The sequence below is a fragment of the Drosophila suzukii genome, chromosome 2R, assembly GCF_043229965.1.
Source record: "Drosophila suzukii chromosome 2R, CBGP_Dsuzu_IsoJpt1.0, whole genome shotgun sequence".
NCBI lineage: Eukaryota > Metazoa > Arthropoda > Insecta > Diptera > Drosophilidae > Drosophila > Drosophila suzukii.
This window is the reverse complement of record NC_092081.1, coordinates 13641451-13652455: the sequence shown is the minus strand read 5'-3', so window position 1 is coordinate 13652455 and position 11005 is coordinate 13641451. Positions and strand designations below refer to the sequence as shown.

Genomic DNA, 11005 nt, shown 5'->3' with positions numbered 1-11005 from the left:
TAAGCCAGCCCTATGGATTGGGTGTTGCAATGTCTTCGCTTTCCTTTTAGCACCTGTTCAACTTTGGTCGACTTAATTTAAATTTTAAAATTTATTTGCATCACTTCATCTGTTGTTTGACTGAACCACTCTTGGTTTCTTGGTCTTTTTTGTCCTTTTCGTTTCCCGCCTTCACTTCGGTGCACAGGAACTCCATAAATGGAGCAAAACTAGCCAAAAAAGTATCTGGTACAAATTTCATCATCTTTTCATCTCTCTCTTTTTTAATTTTTTCAGCTTCATCATAAGCTCCATTATCGCATCCCACTAATAAAGATTGGAAGCCACAGATACTGGCAAATGCGATGTCCGACTTCAGCCTAGAATAAAAATATGCAAAACATATATAGCCAAAAAATAGCAATAAAACAATGATTATAACAATATTTTAAAAACCATAAAGGAGTTATTCACGACAAAATAAAAACATTTTTTAATTCCTTAGAGATAAAATACCTTTTGGTAAACAAAAATATTTTGTTCTTTGATTAAAAGTATTTTCCCGGCTTATAATTAGAAGGGTTACTAAATCTGATCTAACCCATGGATACTCTGTTTTACTGATTTCTATCGTAATTTTCTAAAAATAATCGCAACAGTGTTGGACCGACTTACGAGTTTCCTATCATAAGTGTCTTTTCCGGTTTAATTTCGCCAGATTCAAGCAGCTTGCCCAAAATTCGGGGATTCGGTTTTCCCAGGACGGTCGGCTTCCGTTGCACGATCATCTCGATGGCAGCTGCTACGGTGCCCGCGTCGGGAACCCTCGTATTGCCAAGTGTCTGGAAACCATCCATGCTGGTGGTCAGGAACAAGACCTTGGGATTTTGGAGGTAGTTGCAGGCCACAAGCATTTGATTCGTCTCCATGCCGTCGGCCCTCGCCACCAGAACAGCACCCACGTCCGGATCGAGAACCAGGTTCTTGACCCATTCCAATCTATTCCTGTCATCCGGTCGTTGATCATTGGCCATGGCACAGAAGCCGTCCTTTTGCAGATCCTTGCGGATGCCATCGCCGCACAGAACGAGCAACTTCTTCTTGAACTTCCGGTCGGTAAGGTAACTCGAAACGGCACCTGCAGAATTGAGAACTTCCTGCTCTTTAACATTGAAGCCCAGGCACTTGGCCTTTTGGAACAATTCCGAGTTAGTTAGGCAGCAGGCGTTGGTAACTATCAGACTGCGTTTTCCCTTGGCCTTGATGGTGTTGAAGGCCTCCACGGATCCCTTGATGGAGTTGTTTTCCTGCCACAAAACTCCATCCGTGCTGCAGATAACGGTGTCGATCCCGCCCAGCCACTCGGCCACCTTCGATTTGGGCAGCTTATCCAGATGGCTTAGACTGCGCTTGAACATTATGCAACTTTAGGTTAATTTGGATTAATTGTTAAATTTTGAAATTTAGGGTTCCTTTGCTTATGGCATTTTTTTCAAGGATGGTGACCTTAATATAGCGGCATAGCAACTGTCGAACTTCTATATAGTAAACCTTCATTTCCCAAAGAAAAACATTCGATTTCCTTTGACTAAACAAATATCTTGGTAATTTTAATAGGGGGCCTTTTTTAAATACTATTGTTCCTGGAAAAATTCGACCTAAAAGAAAAAGAAAGCATGTGGATCAAGCTATTGGAAATTTGAGTAAGTGAATGTTGCCTTTCTCATGATTTATTCTTCGCACCGGTCCTATTAAACAAAAGCAACTTCCCTTTAACTAAATTCGTCAACACGAGACCACACCTCATCTACCTACAATTGGTGAAATTGCAAAAAAGCTGGTGATAAGTTAGCTACACGTTCGCCTTAGATTAAAAAAATTTCACGAACCCAAACGTGACTGAACTGATTCAGATAGCAGCAGTAATGCTTTGCACAGGTGACTTCAACATTTTGGGATCATGAGCTAGACAAATGGGCAACGGTTTTTGAGATTTTTTTGACAGAACGAAGGTCAAATACCTGTTCGCTAAGAACCAAAAGACATAATATTTGTTATAATTTCTAAAAACTGCCGTGGTGGTAAGTTAGTGGAATAGTTTATACTCTTTCCCATTCCGGTTCCCAACTCACCGAGCACCACGCTAGATAAAGCTGATGTTATGAATGATACGACATTTCAAGCGAGATATGTCTAGAGGTCCATAAAGGGGAAATAAACCAAAATTTAGGAATTCTTTGTGTGGAAGCCGAAAATCCACCGCACACGCATCTTGTCAGACTATATAAGCCCGTGTTATCATCTTAATTCGGTGTAGTTAGTGAGATTCCACCAGCAGCAAAGCAATTAAAGATGGGCTCCAGCCAGAGGCAGTTTCTGCTCCCGATCCTGGTGCTTCTGTCCTTGGCCGGAACAGCACTCAGTGGAGTTCAGGAGGTGCACAATGTGCTCGAGTTGACGGGTCAGCATGTCAGTAAGCTGAGGTTCTCCACGGATGTGGCCAACGACAAGTACACCCCGCCGGAGGAGATGGATCCCCAATTCTGGTACAATATTGCCGACGAGGAGCTTACCAAAAGGCTGCAACTACCACAGCCCAGTACCCAGAAGGCCAAGAACATCATTATGTTCCTGGGTGATGGTATGCCCCTTGCCACCGTCGCAGCTGCTCGCATCCTGAAAGGACAACGCCTGGGAAACACCGGTGAGGAGTCCTCGCTGAGCTTCGAGCGATTCCCCTATACTGGGTTGAGCAGGGTAAGTTCTTGCGAAGACCTCTGATTATTATAATTTAAATTAATGAAATATTATCTCTGAAGACCTACTGCTCCAACGCCCAAGTGCCTGACTCCGCCTGCACGGCCACCGCTTACTTGTGCGGTGCGAAAACCAACATCGTCAACATTGGAGTAAGTGCAGCCGTGGAATACAATAACTGTACTGCTAGCCAGGATCCGGCCAACCGTCTGACCTCCATCGCCGAGTGGGCTCAAAACGCTGGAAAATCCACTGGCATTGTGACCACCACCACGCTGACCCACGCCAGTCCCTCGGGAGCCTATGCCAAGACGGCCAACCGGATGTGGGAGTGTGATACGGATGTGACCAACTATGGTGCAGATGCCAGCACCTGCATCGACATGGCCACCCAACTGGTGACCCAGACGCCTGGAAAGAACTTTGAGGTTATGTTTGGCGGCGGAATGGGCAAGTTCCTTCCCAAGAGCATCGTTGATAGTCACGGTAAAGCTGGAGAGCGATCCGATGGCGTGAATCTGCTGTCCCGCTGGCAAGGACTTCACGACGGAGGCGTCCTAGTCACCAATCGCGCTCAGCTGCTCAAATTAAACGTCTCTGCCGTGTCCAGCGTCATTGGTCTCTTCCAATCGGCGTTAATGAACTTCCACGAGGATGCGGATGCCACCTACCAGCCCACCCTCTCCGAACTCACCGAAGTGACCATCAAGAAGCTCAGCCAGAACAAGAACGGATACTTTGCTTTTATCGAAGGTGGTCTCATTGATTATGGCAACCACTATACCAAAGCTGGTTACGCTTTGGACGAGGCCCTGGAGTTCGAGAAGGCCGTTCAGTTGGCCAGGGACCTTACCGACATCGAGGACACCCTGATTGTGGTGACCGCCGATCACGGTCACGCCGTCAGTATTGCCGGTTATCCTGGCAGAGGAACCCCCATCCTGGGCATCAACCAGCACGACACCGATGTCAATGGTGTGAAGTACTCGGTGCTTAACTACGCGGCTGGACCCAATCAGTATCTGGATGAGAGTGGCCAGCGCATTCCCTTGGACGACATCCTAGGTGCCGATGACGCCATCACGCCCAGTTACATCCCCAAGGATCAAGGCGTGCACTCCGGCGAGGATGTGGGCATCTTCGCCTCCGGTCCCCAGAGCCACCTTTTCACCGGCGTGATGCAGCAGAGCACCATTCCCCACCTGATGGCCTACGCCGCCTGCATTGGAAGCGGACAGAAGTTGTGCGACAACTAACTGTGGAAACTCTGGCACTAATGAAGAAGATACTAAGGCGCAGAAAAATGTAGTTGAAGTTTGAGCTTAAGTACATCGTTCACTCAAAGTATTGTCCAAGAGTCTAATTAAATTCCATAATAAACATTTAATAAGCAATAAGACGAATATGTGTATGATTTAATGTAACATGACAGAAGTTATTATGATATGTTAAAGTAAGGGTATAACAATTTAAAAACTAAACAAAAAACAGAATGTAATACAGTACCTTACTTAAATAAAAACTGAAAAAAACGATTTCTGCTTTGCTGATTTTTAAGGTGTCCACACACACTTCATGATCGATACAAAAATAAATACACTTCTTTATATTTATTAAAAAATGAATTATTTGATATGATATGATCTGCGTTCAGTATGTATGTAGGAAAGCTCCATTTCATTCTTTTAATTAAAAATTATCTTCTATATTAGAAAATATGTTAATGGGTATCTGTTTGTCAATCCCTGCGTCTTCTAGTTATCACTTTGGCCATGAACTCATAAAGCACTTATCCCCAACCACCCCCAAAAATGCACATAGGGGGTCTAAAACCTGTTCATTGTTAAAATCCTTATGTCGTGATCACCTTTAAAAAGTCTAAAGTTTTTCGTTACCGTGCGTCCATTTGAGCTGGTAGCCATGTCTATTACCTGAATGAGACCCTATAATCATAAACTTTATTATCTAAAAACTTTGCAAATATTAAATCATAAACTGAGTTTTTCGGAGACGTTTAGGGTATAAGGCTTATGCCATGGAGATAGGAAAGTCCAGATAAAACCTGCTCAAAACGAGTTTATAAATAGGCGCGTGCAGAACGCTGGTATTAGCTTAATAATAAATGTTCACAAAATATAGAGATTCATATAGAGATACATACTCCATCATAACTTATAATAAAAAATAAATAAAATGTAATACATACTAGAGAACTAACGGTTTACAAGAAAACGTGCTCTACGTTTTAGGAGTTGAATTCCCTATCAGGACAATTAAGTTGTGCTGGCAAAGTTACATACGACGACTTATTCCCTAAAAAAGTCGGATTAAGCAATAACAACTTTCTCCATTTAAAAATATGCAAAAATGTTAGTGATTGCCCTGTTACACGTTCTCTGTAGATTACTATCATGGGGTTGCTTAATTTCTTTATTGCCGCAAACGTGACTGTTTCTCTTACCAGATAGCTCAAATAATTATTTGCACAGGTGATTTCAGCACTTTAAGGATCATGAGCAAAACAAATGTCAGAACAAAGGTCAAATATTTACAAACCGTTTATTTCGTATGAGCTTTACAACGAGTAAAGGTTTGATAGTGGGATAGAAATGTAAGTTTCAGTTGATCTTCCTGGAAATTCGCCATACCAGCAGAGATAAGTCCAAGGGTCCATAAATCGCGTATAAAACTACATTAAGTACAATAATCTGGGGCCCACGATTCTTCGCAGTCCATATAAGCCTTCGAAACCAGATCGGTTCGGTGTAGTTTGTGAAATTTCGCTGCACTCGAAAGTTGCATTTCTCCGAGATGCAGTTACTGCTCCCCATCCTAGTGCTACTTGCCTTCTCCGGAATAACACTCAGTAGAGTCAAGGAAGTGCACAATGTGCTTGAACTGACTGGTCAGAGGGCCAGCAGACTGAGGTTCTCCACGGATGTGGCCAAGGGCAAGTACACTCCGCCAGAGGAGATGGATCCCCAATTCTGGTACAATATCGCCGACGAGGAGATCGCCAAGAGGCTGCAGCTACCACAGCTTAGTACCAAGAAGGCCAAGAACGTCATAATGTTCCTCGGGGATGGTATGCCAATCTCCTCGGTCACAGCTGCTCGGATCCTAAAAGGACAGCGCCAGAACAAGACCGGCGAGGAGTCGTTGCTGAGCTTTGAGAGCTTCCCCTATTCCGGATTAAGCAGAGTGAGTTCCAGTCCGGGATATATATCTTTGAAATAGAATATATATTGATCTAGTATTTCAATACTATAAGGTTTTCAACGTGTGTAATTATTTAACTCTTATCGTCACAGACGTACTGCTCCAACGCTCAGGTGCCCGACTCCGCCTGCACTGCCACCGCTTATCTGTGCGGCGTCAAAACCAACATCATTAACCTCGGAGTAAGTGCGGCAGTAAACTTTAATAACTGCACCGCCAGCCAGGATCCAGCGAACCGTTTGACCTCCATTGCGGAGTGGTCCCAGAATGCCGGAAAATCCACTGGCATTGTGACCACCACCACGCTGACCCACGCCAGTCCCTCGGGAGCCTATGCCAAGTCGGCCAACCGCATGTGGGAGTGCGACACGGATGTGACCAGCTATGGTGTGGATGCCAGCACCTGCATTGACATGGCCACCCAACTGGTGACCCAGACGCCTGGAAAGAACTTCGAGGTCATGTTCGGCGGCGGAATGGGCAAGTTTTTGCCCAAGACCATTAAGGACAGTCACGGAAAGGCTGGAGAGCGATCCGATGGGGTGAATCTTTTGTCCCGTTGGCAAGGGCTACACGATAAAGGCGTCATGGTCACCAATCGCAAGCAGCTGCTCAACCTAGATGTCTCATCTGCGTCCAGCATTATTGGTGTCTTCCAGTCGGGTTTGATGGACCTCCACATGGATGCGGATGCCACCTACCAGCCCACTCTCTCCGAACTCACCGAGGTGGCCATCAAGAAGCTGAGCCAAAACGATAATGGATACTTTGTGTTCATTGAAGGTGGGTTCTCCCCAAACACGCAGGTCTTGCATATAGATTTACTAAGAATTTAAATATTGTTTAGGTGGTCTTATCGATATCGCCAACCACTATACACAAGCTGGTTACGCTCTGGATGAGCTTCTGGAGTTTGAGAAGGCCATTCAGTTGGCCAGAGACATCACTGACATCGAGGACACGCTGATTGTGGTGACCGCCGATCATGGACACGCTGTCTCCATCGCCGGTTATCCTGGCAGGGGTACACCTATTCTGGGCGTTAATCATCACGACGCAGATATTAATGGTGTGAAGTACTCGGTGCTTAATTATGCGGCTGGACCCAATCAGTATCTGGATGAGAGTGGCCAGCGCATTCCCTTGGAGGATATCCTCGGCCCTGACAATGCCATCACGCCCAGCTATATCCCCACAGAGATAGGAGTTCACTCCGGTGAGGACGTGGGTATTTGGGCGTCCGGTCCACAAAGCCATTTGTTTACTGGAGTGATGCAGCAGCATACCATTCCCCACCTAATGGCCTACGCCTCATGCGTTGGCAGCGGAAAGAAGGTGTGCGGTAACTAACTATGGAGGAACTGAACTTTAGAATTTAAGAAACCAAATTAAGGAAAAAAAGTGAGATGCTCTTTATAATATTGTGAAAAAAATTTTTCCTGTTGCAAATAGAATAGTATAGTATAGTCAGGGGCGGATCCAGAATTTGGTTGTGGAGGGGTTATACAAGAAGTGTTGAGTTGACATTAAAAATTTGGAATAAAATACTTATAACATTTACTTTTTAACCCGAATGGAGGGGATTTGTAATTTGTAACTTATTTGTATTATTTATTTCTAGATGAATATACTCAAGATAGTCACGTATGCTTTTCAGTTCAGTTGAAATTCCATTGCATGAACCACCATATTCTAACACAAAACTCGAGTTATGAAGACTTCATGTTATAAAATATATTTTATGAGCATTAATACTTTATATTGTCAATAAAACTAGTTCAACTTATAAGTGTCTATAAGCTGGGAAAGTTCGGGTTACGGAAGTTCAACTGTATATATTTAGTACGATTCTTCTTCTTTTCAAGAATTATCGCCGGATTTTAGGCAATCTTTATAACGTTTACGGGCACAGTTGTGGTTTTAAACTCATGTAGTACTTAGGACCTGCCACCCACAGTACTTCAACTTCAGTGCGGGGAGGGGTCAGTTCCTATTATTAAAAGTCTTGGTGCCGTGCCCACTTTTAAAAGCCAGTGTGTACGCCATTCATTGGTCTAGAATTGTGTGCTGGTAGCCAGGTTTGTTGACTGAGTGACCCGTAAAAGTGGTCATAAACTCTAATGACCAAAAGACTATGTAAATATCAAACCATAAACTTAGATTTTTGGAAGACTTTTGAGCTATGGGGCTTATGCCACGGAGATATGACAAATTAGATAACATCAGTCTAGAAAGGCAATTATAAAATAGCCGCAGCTGAAATCCTGGCATTAGTCCAATCGCTGGCCCCAAACGTAACTCATCTGCCAGAACATGAAGAGCTACGTAGGCATTTTCCTGGTGCTAGGCGCCCTGGTGGCCACCTCCTTGGCAGCTTCCGTAGACAGTGAGTGCTCCAGCACCCTGAATCTAACAGAATCCTTATGGAGTCACATTTTCAGTGCAAGAGATTCATTCTCAAAACCAGCTGGTGGGAGTAAGTAGTGCGGTGAAAGCCCGTGATGCCAACCTGATCGATCCGAATGCCATGGCCAAGGGAAAGACGGGACCCGAGGCGGAGAAGAACGCCCAGTTCTGGTATGACCTGGCCCACGAGGAGATCGCCAAGCGACTGGAGCTGCCGCAGATGGACAAGAGGAAGGCTAAGAATGTGATCCTGTTCCTGGGCGACGGCATGTCCCTGTCCACGGTAGCAGCCGCCCGCATTCACAAGGGTCAGCTGAAGGGGAATACGGGTGAGGAGGATGCCCTGAGCTTCGAGAAGTTCCCCTACACCGGCCTGAGCAGAGTGAGTGGTTCTAAAATTGTCTAAGATCATGAATAATATATCTGATTCCTCCCTAGACCTACTGCTCCAATGCCCAGGTTCCCGATTCCGCCTGCACGGCCACTGCTTACTTGTGCGGTGTGAAGACCAATATCGTGGCTTTGGGCATTACTGCTGCCGTGACCTTCAACAACTGCAGTGGCAGCGAGGATCCGGCCAACCAGGTGGACTCCATCGCCGCCTGGGCTCAGGCTGCCGGAAAGGCCACCGGAATTGTGACTACCACCACGTTGACCCACGCCAGTCCTTCGGGAGCCTATGCCAAGACCACTAACCGATTCTTTGAGAGCGACACTGATATTATAACCTATGGAGAGGGCCAGAACGATCCGGCCACCTGCACGGACATCGCCACCCAGCTGATCACCCAGTCTCCTGGCAAGAACTTTGATGTGATGCTGGGCGGTGGGATTGGCAAGTTCCTGCCCAACACCGTCACGGATCCGTTCAACAAGAAGGGCGAGCGCTCCGACGGAGTGAATCTGCTGTCCCGCTGGCAGAGTCTGCATCCCGGTGGTGTTTTGGCCTACAATCGCGACCAGCTGCTGAGTGTGAATGCCTCGAGGATCACGAATCTGATCGGAACCTTCCGGTCGGGTGTGATGAGCTTCAACAAGTTGGCCGATCCCAAGGAGGAGCCCACATTGGCGGAGATGACGCGCAAGGCCATCGAAGTGGTTAGCAAGTGTGAGGAGGGCTACTTCCTGTTTGTAGAGGGTGGTCTGATCGACTACGGCAACCACTTCAACTCGCCAACCCATTCGCTCGCCGAGACTCTGCAGTTCGAGCAGGCGGTCCAGGAGGCTTTGGAACTAACAAATCCCGAGGAGACCCTGATTGTGGTCACCTCCGATCACGCCCATCCGCTGACCATCTCTGGCTATCCTGGCCGAGGAACCCCCATCCTGGGACTCAATCAGGATGACACCGATGTGAATGGCGTCAAGTACGCCACTCTGAACTACGCTGTGGGCACCGAGCAGTATCTGGATGAGCATGGCCAGCGCATCGATCTCACCGATCAAATTGGAGCTGAAGGTAGGAGCAAAGAGATATATATAAAGTCATACCATTTGTGGCATACGATATGGTATTTTAAAATATTTAAATCAGTTGCTTTAAATTGCTGACTGTAGAAAAATAATGACAGACTATAGAAAAAGGGTTCTTAGCTTAGCATAATTTTAGAAATTTATAAATGATATAAATTTAAACTATATACAAAATGAAAACATGAATGTTTTCTAATTAAATCTAGAGAGTTAGTCAGAATTTCAGCGAGTATGGTATGGTCATGAAAGAAAATTTAAAAAAAATTTACCAAAACATAAAGGTTAAGTTCCAAAAAAAATATGATATAAGTTTATTTAATGTATTTAATTATATGTCGAAGTTTTAACCATTTGGGTTCTTTCGATAGAACTTATTCGCCATATACATATATTTATCTTAACAATTCTATATAATAATTCTATACTCTCTACTTTCCTTATAGACTTCATCCACCCCAGCTATATCCATGGCTTAATTGGAGTCCACGCAGGCGAGGATGTGGGGATCTTTGCCACTGGACCCCAAAGTCATCTCTTCAGCGGAATGATGCAGCAGAGCACCATTCCCCACCTGATGGCCTACTCCTCCTGCATTGGCAAGGGACCCACTCTCTGCGACAAGGAAGAAAACTAGAATTTTAATGAACATATAATGTAGAGTATTTCCAAAAGCACTCCCTCATTTGACTTTCATTCTTGGGGGGCACTTTCGCAAAATCAATAATCAAATTGGCCCGACTCCTGTTATTTATTGCATATGTCTGCCGAATTGACTTCAATTTAAAACGCATCAGCAAGCAGCAGACACTCGCAGATGCAGATATACAGATACAGATACAGAGATACAATTTGCTGAGCGATCGCATCGATTTGTTGCCAGTGGATGGCTGTCACTTGCCGCATGTGGCGGGGAATAAATATGAATTCGCCGAATGTCAGGTTCAAGCGTTGGCATTGCCGGCAGTTGGATCCCCGACTGGCGATATGTAGATATATTGACTCCCACACGCATGTGGAGCAGCTCCTTCACTCGCCCGACTTTGACTTGTAATTGTTTGCTTGTTTATGGCCCGCTCACTCAACAGAATTTATTTAAATGCGCTTGACATGAAGTGAGCCGATTCGAAGGCGCAGCTCCGGACAATTAAGCTTAATGTTCGCTCGTTGCTTA

The 11005-nt window shown here is 45.2% G+C and overlaps 4 protein-coding genes across 4 annotated transcripts; 3 read left to right on the top strand and 1 right to left on the bottom strand.

Moving 5' to 3' along the window:
- LOC108008784 (chronophin) lies at window positions 1-1497 on the bottom strand. The gene is made up of 2 exons (XM_017072682.4): window positions 655-1497; window positions 1-359 (listed from the first exon to the last, which is right to left on the bottom strand). The coding sequence occupies exons 1-2, from the start codon at window positions 1395-1397 to the stop codon at window positions 101-103; spliced, it is 1002 nt and encodes a 333-aa protein (XP_016928171.3). The 5' UTR covers window positions 1398-1497; the 3' UTR covers window positions 1-100.
- Window positions 1498-2286: 789 nt separating this feature from the next.
- LOC108008797 (Alkaline phosphatase 8) lies at window positions 2287-4133 on the top strand. Its single transcript, XM_017072694.4, has 2 exons — window positions 2287-2736; window positions 2799-4133. Exons 1-2 carry the CDS (start codon window positions 2332-2334, stop codon window positions 3990-3992), a joined length of 1599 nt encoding a protein of 532 aa, XP_016928183.4. The 5' UTR covers window positions 2287-2331; the 3' UTR covers window positions 3993-4133.
- A 1363-nt stretch (window positions 4134-5496) lies between these two features.
- On the top strand, window positions 5497-7374 carry LOC108008469 (membrane-bound alkaline phosphatase). Its single transcript, XM_017072324.4, has 3 exons — window positions 5497-5937; window positions 6048-6738; window positions 6803-7374. The coding sequence occupies exons 1-3, from the start codon at window positions 5548-5550 to the stop codon at window positions 7303-7305; spliced, it is 1584 nt and encodes a 527-aa protein (XP_016927813.3). The 5' UTR covers window positions 5497-5547; the 3' UTR covers window positions 7306-7374.
- Window positions 7375-8191: 817 nt separating this feature from the next.
- Alp7 (Alkaline phosphatase 7) lies at window positions 8192-10508 on the top strand. Its single transcript, XM_017071903.4, has 4 exons — window positions 8192-8341; window positions 8397-8743; window positions 8800-9820; window positions 10278-10508. Exons 1-4 carry the CDS (start codon window positions 8269-8271, stop codon window positions 10466-10468), a joined length of 1632 nt encoding a protein of 543 aa, XP_016927392.3. The 5' UTR covers window positions 8192-8268; the 3' UTR covers window positions 10469-10508.
- Window positions 10509-11005: the final 497 nt, after the last annotated feature.

What these genes read in the sequence shown, in the direction of transcription:
- LOC108008784 (XM_017072682.4), bottom strand. Translation starts at nt 1,397, where the DNA reads ATGTTCAAGCGCAGTCTAAGCCATCTGGATAAGCTGCCCAAATCGAAG. An exon ending in ACACTTATGATAGGAAACTC is followed by an intron (nt 360 to 654) that starts GTAAGTCGGTCC and finishes TTTTTATTCTAG; the next exon opens with GCTGAAGTCGGACATCGCAT.
- LOC108008797 (XM_017072694.4), top strand. Translation starts at nt 2,332, where the DNA reads ATGGGCTCCAGCCAGAGGCAGTTTCTGCTCCCGATCCTGGTGCTTCTG. An exon ending in CCTATACTGGGTTGAGCAGG is followed by an intron (nt 2,737 to 2,798) that starts GTAAGTTCTTGC and finishes TTATCTCTGAAG; the next exon opens with ACCTACTGCTCCAACGCCCA.
- LOC108008469 (XM_017072324.4), top strand. Translation starts at nt 5,548, where the DNA reads ATGCAGTTACTGCTCCCCATCCTAGTGCTACTTGCCTTCTCCGGAATA. An exon ending in CCTATTCCGGATTAAGCAGA is followed by an intron (nt 5,938 to 6,047) that starts GTGAGTTCCAGT and finishes TTATCGTCACAG; the next exon opens with ACGTACTGCTCCAACGCTCA. An exon ending in ATACTTTGTGTTCATTGAAG is followed by an intron (nt 6,739 to 6,802) that starts GTGGGTTCTCCC and finishes AATATTGTTTAG; the next exon opens with GTGGTCTTATCGATATCGCC.
- Alp7 (XM_017071903.4), top strand. Translation starts at nt 8,269, where the DNA reads ATGAAGAGCTACGTAGGCATTTTCCTGGTGCTAGGCGCCCTGGTGGCC. An exon ending in CTTGGCAGCTTCCGTAGACA is followed by an intron (nt 8,342 to 8,396) that starts GTGAGTGCTCCA and finishes TCACATTTTCAG; the next exon opens with TGCAAGAGATTCATTCTCAA. An exon ending in CCTACACCGGCCTGAGCAGA is followed by an intron (nt 8,744 to 8,799) that starts GTGAGTGGTTCT and finishes ATTCCTCCCTAG; the next exon opens with ACCTACTGCTCCAATGCCCA.